Raw genomic sequence first — 12663 nt, forward strand, 5'->3', positions numbered from 1 at the left:
ATTCACTCTAGAATAAAATGGTCACAAACCTTATTTCAGAGGAAAATTGTATATTGAATCCATTTCCGTACATGTTCCGTTTTCTGTTGGTTCCAAGTCTCATGTAATTTTCTTTTACAGGTTTTTCTTCCTCTTTACCTATCACGCTAGCGGCACAAACTTTCCTAGCTCGCTTTAGCGCGAAGAAGAGTAAATAAATCTCCTTTAGCAATCCGACAATCTTCCAACCGATACTTCCGAAGCTGTTCCTCTCTCTCCCTATAATAACCATGGAGCATACATTTCTGTACCTCTGTTGTTCCAAAGAATAAACGTACTAGAAAAATACCTTGGCGTCGACGAGCTGTCGGCGCATATATTACTAGAAAATCTGATCAGATACTTTTCAAACGTAAATACATGTGGGTGATTTGGTTGACCATTATTAATTATTGCGTGGTAGAGGGTAATTTTCCATGGGGAGATTACAACTTCTCTTTGAAATTACTCTGTGATTCCATATTTGTATGAACAACCTAAATGTTTAATGACTTCCTCTTTGAACCAAAGTTTTGTTCTGTGTCTTTGCTTTTAGAACTTTTCTTGTGATTTTATTGCCTCATGTTGAAGGTTTATTGTAATTTCCTTTTTACTTCAGGTATATTTTTAGATTCTCTGATGTGTACCAAGTGTCACCTGCAGGTGATTCTTAAATTTAATCACACTTTATGAATATCCCTGAGTTATTACTTTAACTTTTTCAACCTTTATCACTTCGACACCACTAAGTTATGTTATAACTATTTATTAATTGTGCAAAGAGTTGTGCAGGTCAAGGACAAACCACTCAGTACCAGCTGTCAGATTATTGTTCATGTCATTTTACAGAGAATAATGTGTGTCATCATGAGAAATACTTATTGTTTCTTGGTCTAAAAGAAAAGTCACAGTGAACTGTTTTTACCTTTCCTTTTGTAGATTCTTTGAAGTTAAAAGAGTTGAAAATGCAATGTTATATTAGGGAACTAAAAAGAAATTTATTAAATGAATTCTCTGTTCGTGTTTGGCTGAACACAAGAAGAATCGACAAAAAGAACACATTCCTGGTGCTTCGCAATAAATTTTATTTGTTCATCAAGCAGTTTTGACTTGTTATGCTATCATCAATTGATGAAAACTAGTTAGTGAATAAGTTAACAGTGTTGCAGAACTGTATTGCCTTCAGGTGGGAAAAAAGGGAGAGGGTATTCTAAAATTCCCCTACAAACTTATATGATTTGTAGAGGGAACTGAGACACGAGTAGATAATATTTTGAATTTGAACCTATGTCCAGGAACATAGTTTCCATGCTATAACCATTTGAAAACATTCTGGTAACAAACCACTTTTACAGGTAATTTATTCGGCATGACCCAGTGTATCACTTACAGGGTTGCCCCAAGTTCTGGAAATCAGGGAAATATAAGGGAATTTCAAATGTGTCAGGGAAATTTGGAAAAAAAAAACATGAAAAAATCGTGTTTTTGCCACAGTAGATAAAATGCTTTGTTTACTGAGATGTCATGCATCGTCATTGGCTGGGCACAGTTGAGTACATGTGCCGCTTCCTAATCTCTCATTATCACTGCTTCTCCCCTTCCTGTCACTCACCTCAGCTTGCAGTCAGTGCTGGCACCCTTTCTTGCTACTAGCCTAGCAACTGTAGATCAGAAGCAGGGAGGTGTGAGGAATGGTTTGTTTGGATATGATTCTCAGAGGTCATCGACGCAGCAGCCAGAGACAGCGGTTGTGACTCTGTGTGTGTGTGTGTGTGTGTGTGTGTGTGTGTGTGTGTGTGTGTGTGTGTGGCGCGTGTGTGCGTGCGCGCGTGCGCTCTTGTTTTCTGGCAAAAGCTGTGGAAATTTGATTCTCGGAATGTTTGTGCAAGTTATCTGCTGTGTGGATTGATCATTTCATCAACATTGTGTCTGTGACATGTGAATAGCTGGCCACATGAGTGGACTTCCATGATGGGCCAAAACTGCAGGCCATTTCTGTGGGTATCTCTAACGGATTGGGTCTGCCAATCTGAAGCCCATCATTTCCCACTAATGTGTAAGCCCTTCCCATCGGATCTAGTCTCGGTCGATCTGCTCGCAGGCTGGGCATAATGCGGCGGATTTTTGTGGTTTATCCAAGGTCCCAGGACTGCGGTGCTTCTCAGCAGGCCAGAGGCCATGGGCGATGGATTTCAGAAATTGCGACTTTCTCACCACAAGTACAGTGCGGTGTTGTATAGGCATTTTATTTATTCTAGTACATTTTGGCACTTGAAAAATAATTTCTGGATGATACAAAGAAGAAAATTGTGGTAGTCGCTAGCGGTTTGTATGCTATGTACTCATACACAATATCTGTAAACTAATAACCATAACACAGTGGGTAATAACCAACAATAACAAACATAGTAGAACAAACATTTTATTGGTGGTCACCTATAATGTTGGTTTATACAATTCTCCCCTGCATTCAAGAGGCTTACTTTTTTTTTTTTTTTAAATCAGTGAAGGCATTTTAAATCTGTCTTGCAACTCCAAGGAAATGCATATTTTTGTCATCAAATTTGCTTCATTTTATTGAAATAAAATAACAACAGTGGTCTTAATGAAACACGTATACCCTCTGTCTTGCTTTCTCCATCTAAAAACAGTTCATTACAAAATATGTTTATGTTAATACTTAAGATTTTTGATCACATGGGGGAGAAATACGGAAGTCCTTGCATTTTTTCAACTTATGTCTTTTCTTACTGTTGAGATCTCAAAACTTGTCAGGGAAAAATGCTAAAATTTGTCTTGAAATCAGGGAAATATCAGGGAATTTCACTACTGAAAACTTGTGGCAACCCTGCACTTGGTTCACAATTTCACTCGTTAATAACCAAAGAAACAAAAAGGAAACTTAATCAGTTTTAAAAAATGCATTTGCCTACAGTTAAACTGTTTTTGTCCCTTTCAATGGAGGCTTAACATTCTTATCCACTACAAGTGGAAACCACCAAGTTCGGTGCACGTGTTGTATCTATGAATGATAATGTGGTACACATGCTGTATGACACCTGGTATTTCTGCAATCTGTCCGGCAGCAGCAACAACAACTCATGCCACCAGATCTTCTTCTGTCTCTACAGGAGTCTCATAAACAAAACTCTTCATTCGACCCGCGGAGGAAAAAGTCAAATAGTGTCAAATATGGTGGTAGTGGAGGTCATGTGATTGGACCACCTCACCCTAGTCGTCTTATGTTCGAATAATTGGTGCAAGCGTTACCAAATGTGACATGAAAAGTGAGTGGATGTGCTGTCATGCTGAAACCACATGTCTTGATGGATGTTCAGTGTCACAGCATCCAACAACACACCCAATACTTGGTGTAAGAAGGTCAAATAGATGAGGCACATGAGTGTGAGTGGAAGGATGTATTGTCCAATCACATGTTCATCCAGAATACCTGCCCACACATTGACACCAAGTCTGTATTGGAATCCCTGGACATGTATCGCATGTGGGTTTTAGTCTGCTCAGAAATGGCTGTTTCGAGAATTGAGAACACAGCCCTGAAGTGAACATGCCATGGAAACACTAGGGGCATGTTGATGCAGTGGCACAGGAACTGTGTACAAAAGTCAACATGTGGTACGAAAATCGGCTGGCATTAGTGACTATATCCTCTGGAGGTGGTACGGATGTAGTTGTTTGTCATGCAGAACATTCTGAGCAGTGCTGTGACCAACATCCATTGCACACACATTTGCTCTTGTACTCATTGATGGTTTCTCATCAACTTGATATAGTATGTCTCTTCCAAATCAGGCATGCGGCATTTCCTTGGTGCGTCACAGTCATGCCTGCTGACGAAGGTATCCCTTTCTCGAAGCCATTGTGTAATTGTGGCAAAAAGGGCATGCATTGGAGCCAGACATTATGGGTAACGGCCACCGTAAAGGCGAGAAGTAGCTCTTCCATTACAGTTAGCTTCATCATATGGAAGGATCATGTTGGGGTATTCTGCAGATGTTTACTCAGTCAAGTTTCTCTAACACTCACAGGCATGTGAATGAGGCTCAAACTAGGTCAAAGAGATAGGATGGACATCAAATGACATCAGCCTATCTGATGTAAGCAACACCCACCATGACTGTCTGGTTGCATACCTGTCTAGCAGATATGTTTTCAGATGCCTAGCTCAGAAATGGTGCGTTTCCAGCATAGGTTGCAATTCAAAATATTGTCTACTCAGTCCTCTCTACAAGTTCTGCAGGTGATTTTAGCCCTTCTCTGGCAGTTGCATCTTAAATGTGGTTGTAACTTGAAGCACGTCTTAAGTTCATAAATGCAAAAACTAGAGAGCAACGTTCTGCAATCAGGTTTTGCATTCTGATGAAGACTGCTTCAAAAATGCTTAAAGATCTCCATAGGGCACTGAGTCTACAGTGTCATGTGCTGCACATGTTTCCATTGGAATAAAGCTTTCAAAAATAGAAGAGGGAGTTATGAGCTGAAAGGAGGGGGGGGGGGGGGGGGGGGGGAGGCAATGTGCCCAGGATGAATAGTGGAAAACCATCAATCCTTGGAGATGAATTTTGACCCTGAAATGAAAAGATAAAGAGTGGATTCAAAATGGACAGTCATGCTCAACATAAGTGTGAATCCAGAAATCAGCCAATAAGTTCCCAGCGATTATTGCGTCACGGTGTACATGGAAGTTCCTATTGGTCAGACAGTAAATGCAGAGTACTAAAAGTATAATGTCCTGCGACAACTGATAAAAGATTATATCCCAAAGAAATTGTGAAAACTCCACGGAAAGTGGAAACTGCCCCAGGGCAATGTGCAGCCTCATGTTGCAGCAGCAGCTTCATTTTTAGCGAAGAAGGGTCTTTGTACAGTCCCCCTCCGTTGCCCTCCCCCTACCTGCACCCTCCCCATATTGCTCTGACCTTGCCCCATGTGACTTTCTTTGCATTTTCTGACTGAAGAAAAGATCTCAAATAATTTCAGTTTGACATTGAAAATGACACACTGAAGGTTTTAGAGCTGATTTTGAAGCAATCATAAAGAAATAGATTTGAGGAAAGCTTCCAAAAGTGTGTGAAAAGATGAGACAAGTACATCATTCTTAATGGCAACTATATTTGCACAGAAAATGTACTGATTTCAATTAATTATCTGGTAATAAAGTTTTTTGAGCATCAGTCTCAATCTTTGCTAAACGATCCTCATAGACCATTTAACTATCCGACCACCCCACCATGTAAAGATTTCAAGTGCTTGGCAGACTACATGATTGCGTGTAGAAAGTGATTTTGGATGAACACCACAGATTATTATTAATGTCACTCTTATAAGGTGAATAGACTCATTTTTTGCCCAAAATATTTTGAAATAATATAATTGTCGGATATGTTAACTTTTTAATTTGTTGTCATGGTGATGTGTATAGTGCCAACGAGTTCAAATATTACCATTTTAATTGTTAAAGCAGCTCATAAATGTGTTTTCTTCTAATTTAAATGTGCTGCTGTGTGAACAGTCGAAATTCTTCAAAAGTTTATAATAGTGTATGCGTGTATCACTGGTGTATCCATTGCAGTGCATAGCTGTTTCCTTTCTTTCTGTTACATTTGTGCTAATTATGGAAGAGAATATAAGCAGCAAAACACTTATTTATTTTTTTCCATCTCCCCTTTTAATGAATGTTTTAATGACTTTTTCTCAGACAGCGCAAGTATTATTATAAATTGTGTTGAAAGTATGGTAAATTGATGATATGTGTTGTAGATAGGGATTATATCCCAGAGAAACTGCAATGTGCAGTGTGCATTTTTGAATACTGTTAATGACTTCACCCCAGTCTGAGAACTTTTTTATAGTGCTATTAACCATAGAATTATTACATTTGTTTTGTTAAGTGTGATGTGAACTAGCTGTTCACCACATCATTAGTCGGCAAAACTGTGCAGATATCTATGTGTGGAAACGGAACATTATCTGCCCTCGAGTCTTTTGCTGCGACATGTCTGAATAACATCTTCTCAAATTTCAAGCCACATCAGTTTGAATAAAATCTTGAGCTTTCGATGGGTATCTCCGCAGTCATCATCAGGAGTAAAAACCACCAACTGCCAGTGCTGGCAGGGTTTTTTGCTTATATAGGCACGGTTGCAGCCTCTGCCACCAATCAGGGAGAGCTGAAATGGTGTGCATGGTAGGTGACTTGTGCAGCTCATAGCAGCTTCAGCCTGCCACAAGGGGCTGGCACCATGTTTCAAACTAACGCCCCTGCCTCCCTTCAAGTGTCAAGCATCTGTCTTTACTTCCTTTCAATTCCCAAAGCCTGCCCCCATGTTCCACTAAGTGTGTGGTGCTGATCATTGTTAAACTTGTTGCTGTTCATTATAATCTCAGCCACCCCCTTTATACGGAATGCCAATATGTTGATGCTTGAGCCAAGATGCTCGCATTTTCAAACTTTGTTTTGTGTCCATTTTCTAGGCAGGGCTCAGCTGTGGCCAACTTGTCGAGCTCCTTTTGTTGAATATGTCGCTTGTGCTCGGTACACTGCTCTGCAGCTGTACAAATTGCCTGACCATATGGATGCTGCTGCAATCTATAGTGACACCATATACACTGGGCATGCCAAGAGCTATGTTGTCTTTAACAGATCACAGCATGTCTCGTATCTGGGGATGGCCAGACCACTGGTCTCTGTTCAGGTCTCAGCACCATTCGTCCTAACTTGCTACACATTGCTCGAAAGTATGGCAGAAAAGCAGCCAGCTTGACTTTTCCTACCAATTCACAAGCTATCCTTCTTTGGTGGCACCTGTAGGCATTTCATTGTCTCTCTTGGCTATAACCATTCTGTCTGAACATGTCTCAAATGAATGCAAATCAGACTGTAGGTGGTTGTCATCAGAAATAACTTTTGCTCTATGTACTAATGTGCTCAGGACCACTGTGTTGTGTACGAGATAGTGAAAACTATCAGTGTTAGGATATCAATCAGTGTGTGGTGGTTTCCTGTACACTGAATGACCAAGCCAGCCTCCTGCTCAACAGAAACATCCAAGAACAGTAACTTTCCACCCTTCTCCCTCTCTATGGCAAATTTAATATTGCGATGGACACCATTCATGTGATCGATCAACTACTGCAGTGTATTTTCAACATGAGGCCATATCAGGAAGGTGTCATCAATGTGCTGTGGGAAGCAAGAATGAAGCAATGTGTTCAGAGCCTACTCCATGAAGAAATTCATGACTGCCAGAGACAGTGGTGATCCCATTGCTGAGCCACCTGTCATTTGATAATGTTCGTCGTGATACAAGAAGTATGTCATAGTTCTAAATTGATGGAAGAACTTGATGAATCCAGGAAGAAACTTTTGGGACAAAATCCAGCATGTCTTGTATGGCACCCTCGTAAAAAGAAACACAATGTCCAGACCATTAGATTGTTACAGCCTATTTTCATTTTCTTGAGTTTGAGAATTCTATTTGAATTGCTTGGAAACTATGAAGATTTTATTCAGAAAACTATCTGTTGAACAAATTTTCTTGATTTGTGTGAAATGTCTTCGTTTAGCACTTACAGTTTTTGTTCGGTGTCACCATTGATATGCTCTTAAGTTTTCTTTCAGTGCAATTCTGGAACAGATATTGAAAATGTGTTAGTTGCATTTTATGCACTAAGCATCACTCATATGACTACTAAAATGAAAGAGATCCTGTGCAGAGAAATGGAGGAAATGACTTTTTTTTGCCAAGGGTACTAGAGTCATCAGGTCTGCTAGAAAATGTTTGTATAATTTCAGAAATACAGGGGTGGCTCAGAAAAGGTTTATTCAGGAAATCAGAGAGGTAAACAAAGTTACTGAGGCACTGATGTGTGTTACTTTCCTACACTCACCATGATCATCTAAACATTTGTTTAACACAGTCTGTTGTAACTGGAATAAAAGCAATCAGGATCCAGGTTTAGGAACCATTTAACAAAAGTGTCCTGAAAGTTGGCTTTGATTTTGAAGTGAAGACAACCAGGTGCTTTTTTAAATGTTGTAAGATATGAAAATCGTGTATTGTGAGAGCTAGGCCGCATGCGAGTTGTTCCAATATGCTCCATCAGAAACGCTGAACTAAATCGTCCAGAACAGAGACCGTGTGCTGTCGGGTGTTGTTGTACAACAACACAAGACCTACCAAAGCGATCTCGGTCATTTACTCCTAGTTACCTTTTGCAACTGCTTTAGCAGGTTGCAATAAATGGCACCATTCATGGTCTCTCGATGGGTTAGGAAATCAATGAGCAGTGCTCCCTTCATGTCCCAAAAGAATGTGACTGCAAATTTTGTGATAACTACTTTTGTTTTGATGTCCTTATGAGAGGGGAAGATTGCCTCCATGGTATAGATGCTTTTTTTTGTCTCGGATGTCATACGATGCAGCTGCATTTTGTCAGCTGTAACAGTACGATGCACAATACGTGTTACATGATGGAGAAACAACCATATTCAGTTGGTTTTATTCTCATCTGAGAGTTGCCACATCTTCTGGTAAACCAACACATTGTGTACTATATTGACTATACTGTCAGTGGAGGTGTTGAGTTCATGTGCAATCTTTGTCATGTATATGCAACTATTAGCTTAAATCAGTTCTTCAAACGGCACATATTGCCCGCTTAGGTGAACATGGTTGATAGCCGAGACTTTTGCTTATCTCACAAATGTGCTCTGCTGTTATCAGTTATACCTGTTTTTGTGATACTACACTTGTTCTGTAAACTTGTGCTAGTTGGTGAAGAATTGTAACTGGAGGCATTTTATTTAAATGAAAAACCTGATTACGTTTTGCACTTCAGTGTGTGTGTGTGTGTGTGTGTGTGTGTGTGTGTGTGTGTGTCTCAACACTCAAACTTGCAACTGTTTTTCAAAGTGCAATGACACGGCTACTTCCACCTGCTGGTGCCATTAGAATTCTTAATGAGCCACCATTTTAATAGAGCTATGTCTGTGTAAGGCAATGTTGTAAGTTCCATATGTTAGGATTTTTTAAGGACTGGGTACTCACTACTTGTTTTCCAGACAAGTCTCTTTTGTTGTTGTTATGTGTTGTCTTAGTATATAATTATCACATTATTATAGTCTTTAGTATGAAGTAACTTGTTCATTATAGTGGAACCAAATTTTCAATTTATAGATTTGCGAGTGAAGTTGGAGATATCAGGCTCTCATTCAGAAGACCAGCATACTTCATCTACTGCTATGTATGCAGATACAAGTGCAGAACAAACACCAGAAATGATTCCAATCAATGTATGGAACTCTGGTGCAAATATGAAGGTTTCACCGCAGAAGGGCAGCTCAATTGCCACAGCAGATGGTGAGATCAGTTACTTTAATCAGCACCTGATTTTCTTTTTAGAATAGCCTAAACTCTATACCTTTTGAGAATTTGTATAAATATATGTGTATTTATATCTCCAAACAAGCCTGTAGGAGCAAAATGTTGCTTAGGTTACATTACAAAACTTTCCTTATATATGAATTTTTAAAAAATAGCAACTCCTCTACTACTCTTTACTTGCTTTGGAAGGACTGTTATGAGAAAGATAACTTCATCTTTTGTTTATTTACTTAAATGGGGAATATACTTAAATGGGGAATATACTTAGCTAAAACAGTTTTACCAAGGTAGCCACTTGGATGATGCTTCTCATAAAACTCTCTGACAAACTAAACCGGGGTTCCAGTCTAGCACACGATTAAAATCTTTAAGGAAGCTTCAGGAAAGCACATACTCTGTTACAGAGTTCGTTCTGTGAACATTTTCATTGTTATCCATCATGTGGGAGGCACATCTAAAAACACTGTTACCTTTTTATATGAGTAAAGCATTGGAGGGCCTCTCTCATCAAGAGGCTGAACAGTGGCACACTTCTAGCGAAGATGAAGGAGGGGGGGTAAATCTACCCAAGTAATCAAACTGTTACATGCCATTTTGATTGGAGAATTTGCCGTAAGAAGTAAGCTGAAAAGTATGTTAAGTATCAATACAGGTGTTTTCAGTTGCTAGGAAATTATAAACAGACACAAAAGAACTGCAATAGAAATGGGAAGGTGGGGATGTCAGAGAAATAAACAACACAGTGAAAAGAGAGTGGTTGGCTCAAAAACTAGCCCTTTACTTATTTTGAATGTTACAAAGGTGCACAATTACACTGTCGGAAATTTTTGGCTGTCTGTAAATTAGGCCTTGTATATCACTCCCTATGCACTGTTTTAAGTGTCAATATTTTGGTAACACCACCAGTCACCATAAAGGAGCAGTCCAGCTGCCTACAAACAGTATATTCAGTGGACTTCCCCACCAATGTGTCTTGAGTGCTACCAGCACCCACTATGGAATAAAGAATGCCCTCAAAAAAGAGAATAATAATATAAAGTATATGAATTTTATAAACACATGGTGTCTATTCTTTCGGACATGTTCGAAAGAACAGACACTGCATGGAATCCACAGCTGTGATACATATTATGTAAACTGTAGGTGGAGGGAGGAGAAAGGAAGAAAACGGAAGGAATTATTTATGTTGGCAGCATTGAGACTTTATGTGGATTCAGTAATGATGAGTGAAAATGTGTGCCAGACTGGGACTTGAACCTGGAATCTGGAATCTCCCTCTTATTAGGCAGTTGTGTTAACCTCTGCACCACCCAGACACAGTGTTCATTGCAATTGTGCGGACTATCTTGGTACGCTTCCCAGCTGACCCACACTTCCCTTATCCGCAGTCCCTGTCCGTGCCCTCCATGCTCAGCACTTTGAGATTCCAGTAGGAGGTCGAACATAATTATGCGTCCACACTGCAGGTTGTTAAGTCATGGCCCATTGAGGGGAATCAGTTATATGAATGCATGGTATCTGTTTTTTCGGAACATTATCCAAAAAACAGACACCACACATTCCTATTACTGATTTGCCTTAGTGGGCCATGCATCTACTAAATTCAGTTTGGATGAACATTCAACCTACTGAGGGAATTTCAAAGTAGCCAACATGGAAGACATGGACATAGACATGGACAGGGACTGCAGATAGGTAGCGCTTGGTGGGAGTGGGAGTCTGCTGGGAGACATACTGAGATATTCCGCCCAATTGGGGTAAACACTGTGTCCAGATGGCACAGTGGTTGATGCAGCTGCCTAGTAGGTGGGAAAGCCTTGACACACATTTTCATTTGTCGCTGCCGATTCTGCATACCATCCCGATGCAGCTGACATTAATAATTCCTTCCCTTTCCTTTCTTTTTCTTTCTTCCTCTTCCATCTTAAGTTTACGTATGAAGATAAAGGTTGTGCCATTTCTCAAACACTTCAGGTGAAGAAAAGGATGAAAAGCAATGCATTGTAGGCCATGCAGCTATCTGTGTTTATTAAATCTGTTGTTCCAGCAACCAAAAAACCTCTATCAAAGGCTATTATTGGCACCTGGACTATTACAACTGATGAAAGCACAGCAGACTTCACCTGTAAATGTGATTAAACCTACAAGTACGTCTAGAACAGAAACAGTAGTGGCAGTAGAACAGATTATTGTGGAAGAACAATACGCATTCATGGCGGGCAGACAAAGAGCAACGAAGCAAAGTTGTAGTAAAACAGCTCCACCAAAATACAGACAAGGGTTTTTAAACAAAAAAGGGAAAAAAAAATTGTTACAAAACCATCCAATCGTGATCTCTTGGTCCTGTCTGCAGATCAGAAGATGGGCATTTTTATGACCATATGGACATCATTGTAGGTGTCAGGGGATAAGCAAGTTCCTCAATTAACTCCTCCTCTGCTGCAAACTTAGCACTTTGGTGGAAGAAAGAGGAAATAATGAGGAAAACCTCACTGCTGTGATGATTTTCATACCACATTGGAACATCGGTAGTATAGGAACTAAGATTCCTAGCAGAGGAAAGACTGATGTGTATGTGTGTCCAAGAAAAATTTTTAAATGAGAACAGTACTAATTCCATTTGGTACTCAGTGAACGTTTTACAGAAAAAAGGTATGGATATTTTCTGAAAGATGCTGCTGCAGTGCAAACACTGTATGTGATCTTTTTGGTGATCAGATAACCATTCAAGGTTTATGGTCCCAATGGCTGTGACCTATGGTGTAGTGACTTTTTTCATTTGAGGAGGTTTAAAAGAGTAAACGTTGGTGAAATAATCCCCATTTTGGAGAAGAATTGAGGGCTGTGGTGATGGACAACACTGATTTTGTTACTTTAGCAGAAAGTGTCAGAAAATTTGTTTAATGTGAGAGATTGTTCAGAGAACATATTTATCAGTTTTTTTAGTGGAAGGTTAGTACCAAAAATTCATTTCTAATATCAAGTAGCATCAATAAAATGCATTTACAGTCACTGGACTTATAACAGGCCTGAGGCAGCAGCCAGCACTGGCTGGTAAATTTTTCAATCACTGAAAGGAATTGCCAGGTGTATTTGTAATGCACTGTACATTTGATTTTTAGTATATGGAATTATTATATATACTAGTTACAATGGAAGAAGCAGTTGTAAGACAAATAGGAACTTTCATCAATAGTATATTAGGAACTGTAGTTTGTTAACCCACAGAGATTTTTAT

At 39.5% G+C, this 12663-nt stretch overlaps 1 protein-coding gene across 3 annotated transcripts in view; it reads left to right on the forward strand.

The window, feature by feature from the left end:
• LOC126480730 (zinc finger protein chinmo) overlaps positions 1 to 12663 on the forward strand; it is a 135429-nt gene that overhangs the window by 86145 nt on the left and 36621 nt on the right. For all 3 annotated transcript variants that reach the window (XM_050103999.1, XM_050104000.1, XM_050103998.1), the window contains exon 5: positions 9219 to 9401. In XM_050103999.1, the coding sequence (XP_049959956.1) occupies positions 9219 to 9401 (183 nt within the window). The remainder of the gene's footprint in view (positions 1 to 9218; positions 9402 to 12663) is intronic.

Source organism: Schistocerca serialis, chromosome 5 (assembly GCF_023864345.2).
Source record: "Schistocerca serialis cubense isolate TAMUIC-IGC-003099 chromosome 5, iqSchSeri2.2, whole genome shotgun sequence".
Lineage (NCBI taxonomy): Eukaryota > Metazoa > Arthropoda > Insecta > Orthoptera > Acrididae > Schistocerca > Schistocerca serialis.